The 15,891-nt window shown below is 41.1% G+C and overlaps 1 protein-coding gene across 1 annotated transcript in view; it reads left to right on the top strand.

Moving 5' to 3' along the window:
* Nucleotides 1-15,891, top strand: part of Ubn2 (ubinuclein 2) — an 81,930-nt gene that overhangs the window by 7,948 nt on the left and 58,091 nt on the right. The window contains exons 3-4 of the mRNA XM_004629139.2: nt 114-206; nt 14,424-14,525. Coding sequence (XP_004629196.1) covers nt 114-206; nt 14,424-14,525 — 195 coding nt within the window. The remainder of the gene's footprint in view (nt 1-113; nt 207-14,423; nt 14,526-15,891) is intronic.

The raw sequence follows: 15,891 nt of genomic DNA, 5'->3' as shown, positions 1-15,891 counted from the left end.
TATATGTGATTATTCAATTATTGCAGTATAATTGAAGATATTAACATATAGCAATTATAACAGTTGAGGTAATACTAATACTTTTGTATCTTTTCCCATTCACTTTGAATCAGAAAAAACTCTTTCGTACAGAAGACCCACTTAATGATGAGCATCAGGAGAGGCAAGAAGTGGAAATGTTGGCTAAGAAGTTTGAAATGAAATATGTGAGTATAATGAACAGTGTTCCCTGGGTAGTTCTGTCCTTGGGCATCTCCTTTCTGTGGGGGCTGGTGAGAAAGGCTTGACGCTACCTTTCTGCCTGTCTTGTCTTCTCGAAAGCAGAAGCCAGGTGAGAGGTGAGACAGGCAGACAGTCAGGTAGGTTGTTGCTGTTGTACTCCTTGCAGTGCTCTATGGCCCAGGCAGTTTGGTTAATGTAATCACTTCCAGTTCTTGTAACAGAACTACAGGTAAAGCAATCTCCTGACCACATTTTACAGATGAGGAAATGGAGGCGCTTCGCTGTTAGGGATCCACGGTAACTTGGGGCCACAGTGGGCAGATATGGTTATCTTGGGCCGTCCGTCTAATCCAAGTAAGCTGTTACCTTAGTTCTCCTGCTGTGGTAGTTCAAAACCCTTCCTGCCTGTTTTTTCTTTTTTTTTTTTTTTTTTTGGTGGAACCAGGGATTGAACTCAGGCCTTGCCAGGGAAGCGCTTATTCCCCTGAGCCATCTCCCAGCCCCCCTGGCTCTTAGGAGTTGGACAAAGTATCCTTCTAGACCCCCTGATGTGAAGTGCTTATATGCATTCTACATTCATGCTACAATGTATTGTTTTGTTTTAATATAAAAATAATTTGAGGGGCTGAGGAGATAGCTCAGTAGAATAAGCACTTGCCTGGCAAGCACAAAGGCCTAAATTCAATCCCCAGTTCTGCAAAAAAAAAAAAATAATAATTTGAATGCCTTGGTTAAGTTGTTTTTTTCCAAATTTTAAAATATATTAGTGTTCAGGAAGCCCTGCTCCCTACACCTTGTTGATCTGATGACTTTAACTATTCTTCGCACTTTGCTAAAGCATAGCACAGCTGAGAAGCAAGACAACATGTAACTATACGTAGCCATTTGGGTTTCTTTGTGAGCGCTTAGAAATGTCTTACAGAGAGAAGCCATCAACTCACACTAGCCTGCCATTTGTGTTATCACCAAAATGCAAGCTGGATTGTAGTTGCCCTTGCTCACCTCTTGTGGTAATTAGGACCCGGAAGGTAAAAGAAATATATGAGAATAGATTGGAATTTGAGTCAGGTTCTAGGTTTACTGTGCTACTTAGTAATTGTTTCTTGTTGGTGAAGTTGTTCAGCCTCTTTGGGCCATACTTTTCATGTCTGTGAATTTGAGAGGGTTTTTTGTTTTGTTTTGTTTTTTTCTTGAGGCAGGGTCTTGCAGTGCAGCCCAGGATGGCTTTTGAACTCACACCAATCCTCCTGCCTCAGCCTTCTGAGTGTTGGGATTATAGGTATGGGCCATCATTCCCAGACTGTGGCTACAAAGTCTTTAGGGATGAACCTGGGTTGTTTGTTGGTTTGTTTGTTTTTGTGGCCAGCTCAGCCTACCTTGAGGGCAGGGCTGGCAGGCATGTGATGATTGTCTTTTTGAGACAGGATTGCTGTGCAGTTTAGGCTGGCCTTGAGCTCACTTTGTAGTCCAGGCTGGTCTGAAACTTTTTTTTTTTTTTTTTTGCAGAACCAGGGATTAGAACTGAGGCCCTTGTACTTGCCAGAGAAGCACTTACCCCACTGAGCCATCTATCTCCCCAGCCCCTATGGTCTGAAACTTAAATGATCCTTCTGCCTCAGCCTCCTGAGTACTCTGAAGTATTACATTTACAAAATTTTATTTATTATTTACTTATATTTATTTATTTTGCTTTTTGAGACAAGGTTTAGATATGTAATTTAGGCTGGCCTTGAACTCACTGTGAAGCTTGGGCTGGCCTCAAGCTCCCAGTGATCCTCCTGCCTCAGCCTTCCAAGTGCTGGGATTATAGGCATCCACCACACTTCCACTTGTATTTGGGAGGCTGAGGTAGGAGGATTGACAGGAGTTCAATGTCAGTCTGGGCTACCAAGTTAGTTCGAGGCCAACCTGAATTTAGTGAGACCTTGTCTTAAAGATAAAAATTAAAAAAAAAAAGTGCTGGGATTATAGATAGGCATTACCATGCCTGATCATTTACAGAACTTTTTTTTTTTTTTTTTTGCTCCTTGAATGACTTCAGGGCACTTTTGGATGGCTGGAGTGTTGTGGGGATCGAACTACAGCAACCTGAGGCTGCCAGCATTGTGGAAGCAGCCACTTAAAGAACGGAGCTAGTTCCAGGCCCCCTTAGAACTTTTGAATCATAGCCACACATTTCCCTCTTGTATTGTGAAGACATCTAATGTCTTTTCTGGGACAAGTATCATTTAAGGTGTCATATTTTGGCGATCCTGTATTATCCTTCCCCAGTACTATATAGATATATATATTCCGCTCCCTCTTTTTTTTTTTTTTTAATCTTTTTGAGACAGGGTTTCACTATGCAGTTAAGGTTGGTATTGAACTCACTTTGTATGTAGCCCAAGCAGGCCTCAAGCTCTGAAATGATCCTGTCTCAGCCTCAGAGTGCTAGGAATTACAGGCGCGCTCAACTATGCCTCGCTAGCCCAACCTTTTTTATACACAAAATCCTATACACATTATGCTTTTTGCTTTTGTATTTACCATATCTTAAGGTGTTCTGGGCCGGGGGGCTGGCTCAGTAGAATAAGCACTTGCCTGGCAAACGCAAGGGCCTGAGTTCAATCCCCAGTTCTGCAAAAAAAAAAAAAAATAAATAAATAAATAAAAATAAATAAAATTAAGGTGTTCTTTTTTATTCTCTAACCCAGAACTAAGAGCTCTCCCTTCCTGCTCCTTTCCTTTTATTTTTTTTCTAGTACCATGAATCAAAGTCTAGACCTTGTGCTTGCCAGGCAGGTGCTTATGCCACTAAGCTATATCCCCAGCCTATCCTTTCCTTTCTTTTTAGGGCTACTTGCTATTTTATTGATGGAATTACTGCCATTTATTTAATCAGTCCCCAAATGATTCAGGTTGATTTTTAAAATTTGCTCTTATAAATAATGCTGCAGTACATCACTGGGTAAAATTTCATCGGTTTTCAAGTTTATCTTCAGGACAGATTCCTAAAAGTAGAAAATTCAGGTCAAAGGATGTGTTTATAGTTTTTCTATATATTAAGAAATACAGTTTCTACTCACTCCAGCGTTATATTAGTGTGCCTTTTGGCCATAAGTTATAAAAGCATGGATTGGAGTTGTATATGGGAAAATTCTTAGCATAGGATCCTGTGAGTAACCCAAGTCAGTATATGACGTTCTACCTGGAGGTAGCATTAGGGCTTATGTGGAGCTCTAGGATGGTACCTGGTATAGAAAGCCTGTGTTCTGAGGCTGATACATAACATTGGGTTCCAAAATATTTGGATTTATCTAGGGTTTGCATTGTTCAGGGATTAAAACTTATTTTCTTATAATCCAAGTTAATAAACGGGCTGGCCAAATAGCTCAGTGGATTAAAGCGCCTGCAAGCAGGCATTGGGTTCGATCCTTGGGACTGCCTTGCTGCCCCGCCCCCAGGGCTTGCTGAGATGCTAATTGAGACTGGGTATGGTGTCGTGTGCCTGTAATCCCAGCTCTTGGAAGGCAGTAAACAGGCAGATCACTACAAGTCTGGTCTAGTCGTGAAACCCTGAACACCTTGTAGACCTTTCCCTAAAAAATGCCAAAAAAAAAAAAAAAATTAATAAACTATATTTCTTTTCTACAGTTTGGTTTGGCTCAGTCTTATTTTTATCTAATTAGAAATTTGAAATGCCCTAGCTACATCATGAAGATTTTATGTGCATCAACCTAGAAGCATACCATTAAGTAATAGACAGAAAGACATCAAAATGTTTGGAACCATTTAAGAAAATTACTAGGCCAAAGTGACCTGAGAGAAGATAATTTTTTTGACTCTGGACCATCACAAAAGATGTCTGTCAAACAGGAGTAGTCAGGATAACAAATTAAGATGTCCTTGTAGCTGAAAATTGGTGATATCAAGAGGGAGTATAAAGTTGTAAGAAAACACTGTACAGCATATTGAATTTAGGGAGTTTCCCCTTGTCTTAGTTACTCTTCTCTTGTTGCTGGGAGAAATACCCGACGCTCACAATGAAGGAAGGAAAGGTTTATTTAGCTCACAGTTACTGGAGGTTTCAGTCCTTACTCAGCTGGCTCCAAGGCACAGCAACACAGCAGAGAGCAACCTTTCAGGGTGGCAGCAAAGAGCAAGAGCGCCAGAGAGAGGTAGCAGCAGCTCAAGCAGCCAGCTTCTCTTCCCTCCTTACATTGTGATGCAGATTACGTGCCCCAGGGCAGGTGCAGCAGCCACACCCACAGTAATCAAACTCAAACTCTGGGAGCCACCCCAAGACTGCATGAGGCTTTGGGGGGACACCTATACACAAACCATAACACCCCTCCTGTTTGGTCCCATTTTTATGGCCTTTGCCCTGTTTCCTACTATGTGGCTGTTAGGCTCAGATACACTGCAACAATTGCTAAATGGTCTTTTGTCTTTGTTTTTGGATGAGGCAGTGTTATTGAAATACTTGTACTAGACCACACGAAATTGGTTGCTCTACATAAATCTTATTACTGAATAGTTTTGATATTTCTACTACTCTGTAAGTTGTAAATTTGTCTTGTTGGTAACTGTTAGAAAGAGGGAATATTAAGTTTAAAGAGGCTGCCATTCCATCCCCATTCCCAGTTAATACTGCAAACAGGCTAAACGTCCCAGGTTCCAGCTCAGTTTCTAGGTGGCTTCTAAATTTTTTTTTTTTTTTTTCTTCAGGATATCTGTACTCTACAGCAGGGCATGAAGTTCAGTTTAATAGATACGGATTTGTCCTAGACTTCTTTCTAGGACGTAGGATAACCTGTGATGCATGGAAGAGTCATTTCTCTTGAAATCTGTTGCACTAGCTGTCTTGAAATATGATGCACCTAGAATTAGATACAAATCGGTGAACGTGCAGTACCTGGTGCCTAGTGAGGGCTCAAGTTTAGAATTTGGTTCTGAGGACCTCCTGGGTAGGAAGAGTTGTGTTCTGCCAGCCACTCATTAGCTTTCATGAATCATTACAACTTCAATATCCACTCACTGCACGATCAAGGCTTTGAATAACACCTTGCATGCTTCATTCTATGTGATTTGGGGCTCTCAGAGCCCTAGTGGCTTTGTACTTATCATCAAAAGAAGGATGGGGGTAGATTTGGTGATATCAAAGTAATTGTGAATAGCCTTATAAAAAAGTTGATTCACTGGAGTAGTACTCATTCAGAGACAAATTATATTTTTAAAAGGTCTTGATTTTCTTTTGATATGGGTTATAAAACTGATTTTTGTCCAGGTATGTTTTAACAAATTTTGCTATTTTAAAAGAACTATCATGTCTGATGAGTAACTTTTTCACAATAAATACTATTTAGTTGAGTCAAAAGAATTATAATTTTGTACTTAAAATAATTATGGATTTAAGTATCCTCAAGTACAGTACTGATACAAGTGGATGTTATGAGAGCATTTCTGTTCTTTCCCCGAGTAGGTCAGAATTACAGCAGCTACTCATTAGTTGATCATACCTGCTGAGAGGTTAGGGCTTCCATGAGAAATTCCGAAGGTCTGTATTTTCGCCAGTATTACAGGTCTGGCCCTTAGGGTCAACCCGATAGGGCTTTGGGTGAATGGGTTTGTTTGGACAAACTGGGGACCATCACCATACAATGAATTTTCCTTGTAAAACATGAATACCTGTGTATTTGGGTTTCTGTAGACCAACAGTATAATACCACATACACAGCCAGCCTCCCATAACCTCATCCATGGGTTCACCCAACTGCAGATTAAAAATATTCCTGAAAAAATAATTGCAGCTGTACTGAACATGTACATTTTATTATTGCCATCATTATACGTATACTTTTTTTTTGGTACTGGTGATCGAAATCAGGACCTTATATCATTCTTTTTTTTTGTTTCTCGAATGGCTTCAGGGCACTTTTGGCCAGCGCGAGAGTTGTAAGGTTCGAACTCCAGCAACCTGAGGCTGAGAACTTTGTGGAAGCAGCCACTTAAAGGCCTGAGCTAGGGCCAGGCCCCCTATATCATTCTAAACAGTATAGTATGACCACTATTTATATGGCATGCACACTGCATTAAGTACTGTAAATAATCTAGAGAAAATGTAAACGTATGTAGGGGAAAGTGAGGAGGTCCCATACAAATGCTATGATGCCTTGTCCCAAGGGCCTGAGCAAATGTGGATTTGGGTATTTGAAGTATCCTGGAACCAATCCAGGATGCTGAGGAATAAATGCAAAGTAAAAAGATAAAATAACCTTTTAAAACAAACTGGAAGAGGGAGGGGGTCTTAAGCAAAGGGCAGGGAAGAATTCCTACCTGAAGCACTAGTTTGTTGCAGTTACCAGTTCTAGCCACTTGCCAAGACATGCCCTTCTAATTCCATGGCCTCTTTGACCTAAATGCATTCTCTTCACCCTCCTCCAGTCCCTGTGGGACTGTTGAGAATCAGCAGTTTGAAGCTGTTGGGGGTCTTACCCGAGTAAGTGGAGATTATAGAAACCTGTGTACACTCCTCGTGTGCTGAGGTCAGCTCGTGCCTGTCTTTCTGCTGATTTCACACTTAACTGGCATAGAAGTAAAAAGATGGGGTGTGGCGAGGCTGGGCAGGTGGGGAGACTGTGACAGGGCATGTTTTCTCAGTTGTGAGGCTGGAGTGTTTCTTAGCAGTCTTAGCCAAGCTTGTTCGGTGTACCACATGTGGTTGGTGGGTGTTGGCTGTTAGTTCCCTTTACTGTTAGAGGCGCTGAAGAGTCCTGTGCTAGGAGGCGACTTGTTTGTTTTTCAGTTTCGTATTACAGGGTAGTCGTACTGCATTGGCTTGAGACACTGACTATCAGGTTAAGCAGGTACTAATGACTCAGTAAGTACTGCAGTATTCTCTGAGTCATAATGAACTACTACCCAGACAAGGGAATTAAAAGGGAGTTCTTTGTTTTAGGTATAGCAAAATTCAAGGGTTTTCTTGGGAATAAATTTTGATATTTATAAGATCTATTTAAAGTGTAAATGGTGTAATAGCAACTGCAAAGGTCCAGAAATTTTGTTAGGTGACATGGATTCTGCTGCAGATTCTACTGTAAAATTCTATTGTATTTTTGCTAAGGATGGAAGAAAGTAATTTCAAATGGGTCTGTCCAATCGGGAAGACACTAATAGAAACCTCTGCTGATCTGTCTTGAGCTTGTTTTGGTAAAATTTTAATATTTCTATGTATTTTCCTTTTTGGCAACTCAAAAGCTTAATTCCAGGTTATACAGTTTGCACCTCAATGACTTTCTGCTTAATTAGGGAGCTGCAGATTGGAGAATAGAAAAGGGAGGTATAGCAGAAGGCAGGCATGGGCAGTTTTTCCAGAGGCCAAGAGGTGAAGACAAAACAGACGGAGGCTAGAAAACTGTCCTCTAGTGGCCTTTCTGGTAAAGGAAGGAACTAGAATTTGCCTTGAGTCAGGTGTGGTGGCGCACACCTGTAATCCCAGTGCTGGGAGACAGAATTGTAAATTATGGCTTATCTTGGGTAATTTAGTGACTTAGCAAGACCAGGTCTCAAAGTAAAATAAAAGGGCTGAGGATATAGCTCAGAGTGAAGGCTCTGACTTCCAAACCCAGGACTGAAGGGAAGGGGTAAAAAAGGAAATACTTTGGCAAAAAGCTGTTGGTAAGGCCAGCTCAGCAGCACTGCACCTGCCTGGCAATCATGAGGTCCTGAGTTTGATTACCTGTACAAAAAAAACAGCTATTGGTAGGTGGAGCCAAGTTTCTAGCACCTGAGCCAATCAGGTGTGACTTGAGAAAGTTGTTCAGGTACAGTGTATCAAACACAGGTTATCCACAACTCTGTCCTCATGCCAAGATGCAGGGTAGCACTGTGGGAGGGGGAATGTAAAACTTTGGGGGGTTTTGGTTTATTTGTTTGTAGACAGGATTTCACTCTATAATTCAGGGTGAGCTTAAACTTGCTCTTATAGCCTCGGCTGGCCTCAAACTCATGAACCTTCTGCCTCAGCCTCCCGACTGCTGGGATTTTGGGTGTGTCCCACCATACCTACCTAGTACTGGGATAGACCCCAGAGTTAAACATGTACTCCATCACTGAGGTATGCCCCAACCTTTAACAGATATTTTTGAGTTGGAAGAGTAGCTTAAAGTAAACTGTATAACTGAGTAGAATTATTGTGGTATGTATGATGGCTAGTTTAAAATTATTTAGCATATTTCCAATATGATAGTAATATTTCATAGAAAATTTGGAAAATACAGAAGCAAAAGAAGAAAATTTGAGAGTGTCCTTTAATGAAATTGAAAGACAAGGAGTATTCCTACAGTCTTCCTAGAAGCAAGCATTACCTTGATTCCAAAACCAGACAAGGACCCAACTAAAAACTTTTAGACCAGTCATTTTAGTGAACATAAATACAAAAACCTCAAAAGATACTGGTAAACAGAATGCACCAGATCTTAGAAAGATCATGCATCATGACCAAGTAGACATCATGCTAGGGAAGCAAGAGTGGTTCAACATATGCAAATTAGCAAGTGTAATACATCACATAAATGGATAAAAAGGATGATAACCTCAGTAGATACAGAAAAAACCTTTGACAAGGTGCAACAACCATTCATGATTACAAACCTTAAAGAAAATAGGACTAGGAGGATATTAAATCAATCATCTGATTTATGACAAATCAATTGCTTGCATCATATTCGAGGAAAAGTTAAAAGCTTTTCCTCTTTTTTTTTTTTTTTTTTTTTTTTGGTGGATTCAGGGATTGAACTCAGGCCCTTGTGCTTGCTAGGGAAGCACAAGGGCCTGAGTTCAATCCCTAGTTCCGCCAAACAAAAACAAACCAAAGTGCAGCTGACAAAATTTGGGGCCTGCCCCTTAGCTCAGTTGTTTAAGTGGCTGCTTCAACAAAGCAGTCAACCTCAGGTTGCTGTGGTTCGATCCCCACAACTCCAACCAGCCAAACATGCCCGGAAGGCATTCTGAGCCAACCCCCCCCCACCCCAAAAAAAAGAAATCCTTCTCTGGCCCCGAGCTTTTCCTCTTAAAATAAGGAAAAGGATATCCACTATCGCCACTCCTGTACTACATAGTACTTTAACATTAGCCAGAGGATTTGGGAAGAAACAAGGGATATATCGGAAAGGAAAAAGTCAAATTATCATTACATTAGTATCAGATAACATCTTTTGGATAAAAGACCCAAAAAATTACACCAAAAGACTCAATTAGTAACCAACCAAATTCAGCAATGTAGCAGGTTATAAAATCAACACAAAAATTAATAGCATTCCTGTAAATAAGAAATTCACTGAGAAAGAAATTAGGAAAATAGTACCATTCGCAGCATCAGGAAAAAAGACATATTTTGTAATTCACCTACCCAGGCAAGTGAAAGATCTGGACAATGAGAACTACAGTCCTCTAAAGTAAAGAGGTCAAAGAGGACATCAGGAAATAAAAAGGCGGGCCCTGTTCCTGAATTGAAATAATGGATGCTGTGAAGTGGCCATACTTCCAAGATAATGCAGTGCCACTCAGAACACCACTGCCATTCCATGCAGACCTATAGAAAACAGTCCTAAAATGCATGTGGAACCTAGAATAGTGAAGACAGTCTTGGGTAACAAAATCAAAGAAAGAGCTTCATAATCCTAGATTTTAAATTATACTACAAGGCCAGGGAGATAGCTTGGTGGCATAAGCACCAGCCTGGCAAGCATAAGGTCCCCAGTTGTTCTATCCCTAGTACTGCAAAAACAAAAACAAAGCCAAAAACATCTCTATCTATCTATCTATCTATCTATCTATCTATCTATCTATCAAAGCTACAGTGATCAAAGCAACATAGTACTGTCATTAAAACAGACCTGTGAGTCAGTAGACTAGAACAGAGGATACAGAAACAACCCCAGGCACATTCTGCCATCTTTGATAAAGAGGCAAAAGCATATGCTAGAGGAAAGACAGCCTCATTAATAAACAGTACTGGAAAAACTTGCTCTCCACATGCAAGAGATTGAATCTAGACCCATCTCTCTCACAATGTAATAAACTACAAATGAATGAAAGATCTAAATGTAAAGCAAACATTTTATCTAGAAGATAAAACAGGTAGCTCTTGAAGTTGTAGAGAAGGAGTTTCTGAACAGAATCCCAGTTGCGCAAGAGGTAACACCAAGAGCCAACAAATGGAACTGTGTCAGGTTAAAAAGCTTCTGCACAGCAGCAGAGGGCACAGCCAGCAGAGTGAAGAGACAGCCTACAAAACAGGAGAATATTTTGCCACCTACTTGAACAGAGGACTGATAACACTGAGATGCCATCTTACCCCAGAAAGAATGGCCATTCTCAAGGAATCACTAGAAAGGTTGGCAAGGCTGTGGGGGAAATGAGCCCTTGTGCCTTGTTCATGGGAGTGCAGACTGCCAGAACCACTGTGGAGATAGCAGAGAGATCCCACAAAAAATTTAAACTAGGGCCAACCAAATAGCTCAGTGGGTGCTGGCCCCGCCCCCAGGGCACCCTGAGACAGCAATTGAGACTGGGCATGTTGGCGCGCGCCTATAATCCCAGCTCTTGGGAGGCTGTGAGCAGGCGGATCACTGTGGGTCCAATCTGGTAGTGAGACCCTGAACACCCTGTAGACCCTTCCCTAAAATACAAAAAAAAAGCAACCTAAAACTAGAAATTCCATTCTACCTAGCTGTTCCCCTTCTAGGTATCTTCCTGAAAGAACTAAAGACGCACTACTGTGATATATGCATACCCATGTTTATAGTAGTGTAATTCATCGCTAAATATTTAAAGGAGCCTATATGTCCATCAACAGATGTACAGTTAAAATAAAATCTGGTATTTACACACAGTGGAGTACTTCTCTGCCATAAGGAAGGATAAATTTGAGTCATTTGAAGGAAAATCTTATGTAACTGCAGTCATCAAAACTCGGGAATTGACATTTGCACAGCACAACCGACAGCAGTCTTCACTTTGATTTTGGCAATTTTTGAAGCACTCATTTTCATACAATATATGTATATGTCTGTATATCCTTAGATGATACTACAATATAGTTTTAGCTTGGCATAGTGGTGCATGCTTGTATTCCCAGCACACTGGGAGGCTGAGGATTCCAAGTAAGCTTTCAAGTTCAAGACACCAGGACAACCATCTCAAACAAAAAATAAATAAAGAGGGCTGGAGATGTAGCTGTGTGAAGACTCTGGGCTTAATTCCCAGTACTTTAAACAACAACAACAACAAGTTACTATTTTTTTACTGGACAGATTTTTATCTTCAAAGAAAATTATTTTATTGATGTATTTTAGGTATACATAATGATTACATTCATCATAGGAAATTTATACCTGCACATGATACAACTTGATTCCCCACTCCCTTCCCTTCAACTCATCTTCCCTGCTTCCTCTCTTCCTTATTTATAAAAGCTTTATTTCCATTTTTTTCTTTTCTCATTTTTTTCTTCCTTTCCCCCACCTCCTCCCTTGTTCCCCTTCCCATTTGAACATTTTCTTCCTGTTTCACAATATTTGTTATACATTTTGGTCTTCATTGTTTTAGTTTCTCACACCAGAGAAACAGTGTGGTATTTATACATGTGTGTCCAATTTATTTCATTTAAGAATATGGCCTCAAGCTGCATTCATTTACCTAGAAATGTCTCATATTTGTCCTTCTTTATGGCTGAGTAGTATTTAAAAAAAACAAACATCTCCAGTTGATGGGCATTTGAGCTGTTTCTAAGATTTGGCTATTACAAATTATGCTACTGTAAACATGGGTGTGTATATATCACTACTGTATGATGCTTTCTATGATGCTTGGTATCTTGTAAGGTACCAAGAAGGGGAATAGCTGGATCAAGTGAGACCTATAATAATCAGTGTTTTGAGGAATCTCCATGCTAGTATCCACAGTGGTTGCACCAGTCTACACTCCCAATAATGGAGAAGGGTTCCTTTTTCTCCACAGCCCTGACAACATTTGTTAAATCGGTAGATTTGATAGCCATTCTTTCTAGAGTGATATGGAATCTCATGGTGGCACATGCAGGTAATCCCAGAACTTCGGGAGGTTGAGGCAGAAGAATTGCTATGAGTTCCAGGCCAGCCTGGGCAACAAAGTGAGTTTAAAGCCAGCCTGAACTGCATAGTGAGACCCAGTCTCAAAAAGACCAAAAATTAATTACTTAATGACCAATGATGCTGAACATTTTTTCATACACTTCTTTGCCATACAGTTTTGTTTTGTGTTTTGTTTTTTTTTTTTTAATCTGAGAAGTATCTGTTGATTTCAGATGCTGATTTTTGGATTGAGTCTTTGAATTTGTTTTTTTTTTTTTTTTTTCCAGTGTGTTCCTCTTTATTCATTTTCAGAGTACAAACTTAAACTTGGATAAGCTGAATTAACCCAACCCACCTCTGGCAGGTACACTCAACATGCTGTATAAAGTGTAACATTCAATTTTATTATTTCTTTCTCAAGAGTTTTCTTCAGTCCATTAAGACCCAGCTCCCCTTACATGGGCTTTGGTGGAGGTCATGGGGCAGCACCAGCAGGTCTAAATCGGGGTGGAAGAGTTCGGTCCTTACGGGCTTCACGAGATCGATTTCTGACCACTTTCTGTGAATGGCACAACTCACACAGTAATGCAGCTTCACATACAGCTTGGGAAGCACATAACCGTCGAAGACACTCGCTTCGGAAATGTCCCTGACGGCGGCGGCCTCCACTATGTTCCTAATGACAAACTTCTTAATAGCCTTATCCTTGGGTACGCACCGGGCGCAGTTCGTGCAGCGAATAGGCTGCACATGACCGCGGCCCTTTTTGGCACGACCGTTGTTCCTTCTTTTTTTCGTCATCTTGGAAAAGAGGACCCGAAAGAGCAAGTCTTTGAATTTGATAGGTCTGCTTTTGGGGGGGGGTTTGGTTTGTGTGTGTGTGTAAGTGTCTTTGAGACAGGGTTTCACTATGCAGTTCAGCTGGTCTTGAACTCACTTTGTAGCTCAGGCTGATTTAAACTCACAGCTATCCTCCTGCCTCAGCCCCTAAGTTCTGAGATTAAAGATGTGCATTATGATGCCCAGCTTTTTGAGGTTTTTTTCCCTTTTATTTTTGTACCAGAAGTCAAACTCAGGACCTTGTGCTTGCTAGGCAGGTGCTTATGCAACTGAGCTGTCTCCCTGGCCCTTGAGTTCTTTATAAGAGTAATTTTAGATTTATAGAAAAGTTGGGAAGATAGTATGGAGCGCTCCCATACAGTCTTTATCTGCTTTCCCTTGTTTATCTTCTGTGTGTGTGTGTGTGTGTGTGTGTGTGTGTGTGTGTGTGTGTATTTGGTACAGGGTCTGACTGTGCAGCTTGGACTCAGTGATCCTCCTGTCTCAGCCTCCCCAGCAGTGGATTTACAGGTATGTGCCATCATACCTGGTCTTGGTGGTGGCGCGCGCAGGGGCGGGGCCAGCATAGCATGTAGTGCTGGGAATCAAACCCCGGTCCCTGCGCTTGCCTAAGCAGACACTTTAGTCCACTTAGTTATCTCGCTGCCCTCCCATGTTTATCTTAAACTCACCTGGTGTATTTGTTGTTGCTAAGAAACCAACATTGATGTACTGCAATTAATTAGATCTATACTTTATTTGGATTTTTCTAGTTTTCTCCTAAGGTCTTTTTTCAGGTTATGGTTTCCATCCTGAATCCTGCAGCTAATTTAGTAATTCTGTCTCCTAAACTCATCTACACTATGATAGTTTTTCAGAATTTCCTTCTTTTTGATAATCGTGACTCTGAGGAACACTGCTCACTGAGTTTGGAAGACAGTCCCACAATTTGGGCTTGACACGTCTTTCTTTGTGGCTGGGCTGACTTGTAGGCTTTGAAAGGAAGGCCATGGAGGTGGAACAAGGGTTTCTGCCATCAGTAGGACCCTGCTGAGTTGGTCATCACCTGGGTGAGGTAATGCTGGCAGATTTTCCAGTGGAAAGTTGCCTTGTCCCCGTTTTCGTTTTCTGAAGCAAGCTCTCAGGCAATTTACACACAAGGTATGGGTAGATTTGCCCTCTCTCAGGCAGTGTGCTAGCAGAAATGAATTGAACTCTTCTAACAGGTGTCTTTAAATTGTATGGAAATAGCATGAGCACTGAGTGAGCCTAATGCATCTGCTTTTGCAGGGTGGGAAACCTCGAAGACCCCGGAAGGATCGGCTGCAAGACTTAATTGATATAGGCTTCGGCTATGATGAGACAGATCCATTTATTGATAACTCAGAAGCTGTGAGTAATGTACCTTTAATATAGAAAATGGTTTGGGATAGTGAAAGTCCCTGGCAAAGTAACTTATATACTTCATTGAATGGTTTTGTTTGGGCTTTTTAAATATTCACTGCTTGAAAATGTCATACGAGGTTGCTTTATGGTGAGTCAGTATATTACTGCACCAGACCAGGTTTTAGAACATGTTTTGCTTTGTTTTCTACACAAAGCTGAGTGGTGTACAGGCTCTTTGAACCGTACAGTTGCAGTCATAGCTATTCTGCCATTGTAGGGTGAGAGTAGGCTATGTAAATGATGGCTGTGGCAGTGGTAGAGTGAAATTTTATTGATGAACTCTGAAATTTAAATCTGTAAGTTTGTTTCTGTTTGTGTTCTGATTGTGCTGGTGACTGAACCCAGGGCTGTGCACATGCTAGGCAAGAACTCTACCCCAAGCTGCACTTCTCAGCCCCAAAGTTCCTTGTTGTAACATAGTAATGGTCTTCGGAGTTTCTTCCCCAACCATTTATGAAATGTAGAATCCATTGCTAGCTGACTGGATACTGGTAAGCTGGGCTTGGCTGGCAGGCACGGTTCACGAGCCCTGTACTGAGCTGATCTTTGGGGTATGCTGTGCACCTTTCCAGGTCCTGAGAGAATCTGGAGGTTCCTTAGTAGTTGGCTCATCTTCATTTTCTTTTTTCTTTTTTTTTTCCTTATGTATTTGGCACAGGGTCTCACTGTGCAGCTTGGACGCATGGTGATCCTCCTGTTTTCAGCCTCTCCAGAGCTGGGATTACAGGAGTGTGCCACCGTGCCTGGTCTCGGGCTGGCTCAGTGCACCCACGGGCAGGGCCAACACAGCGTGTGGTGCTGGGGATCAAACCTGGTCCCTACACGTGCCTCCGCAGGCCCTTAGTCTGCTGAGCCATCTCACCAGCCCTTATCTTCAAACGTGTGTAGGTGGTATTAATTCCATCATCATCTCTTGCCCAAACTGAGAGCAAAAAGTAAGATTTTTATTAAAAAGGGAAAGAGATAAAGTTCTAACCAAATGGTGAAAACCGTTACATTACTACTGGTTTTCAAGTAGGAGTAAGAAATATTGGAAAACTTATTGTAACTCAAATCTGTGGAATAAGAATTTCTGGAGGTCAGGCTTAATTAAGAGATTTTTGGGGAGTAGGATTATTATAGTTCTTGTGGGTTTTTTTCTTGGTAAAATCAGTAACTTATCGTAAAATACCATGGCAGTAAAGCAGAAGATAAAGTACCTCAAATGCTTCCTCTCCCTAAGGTAAACTCCATTTTTATTTCTTCTGTAGTGGTCTAGAAATTTCCATGTAACATACAACCTGTATATTCTTTTTTTTTTTTTTTTTTTTTT

Source organism: Octodon degus, unplaced genomic scaffold, assembly GCF_000260255.1.
Source record: "Octodon degus isolate 3935 unplaced genomic scaffold, OctDeg1.0 scaffold00027, whole genome shotgun sequence".
Lineage (NCBI taxonomy): Eukaryota > Metazoa > Chordata > Mammalia > Rodentia > Octodontidae > Octodon > Octodon degus.
This window is presented reverse-complemented; position numbering and strand designations above follow the sequence as displayed.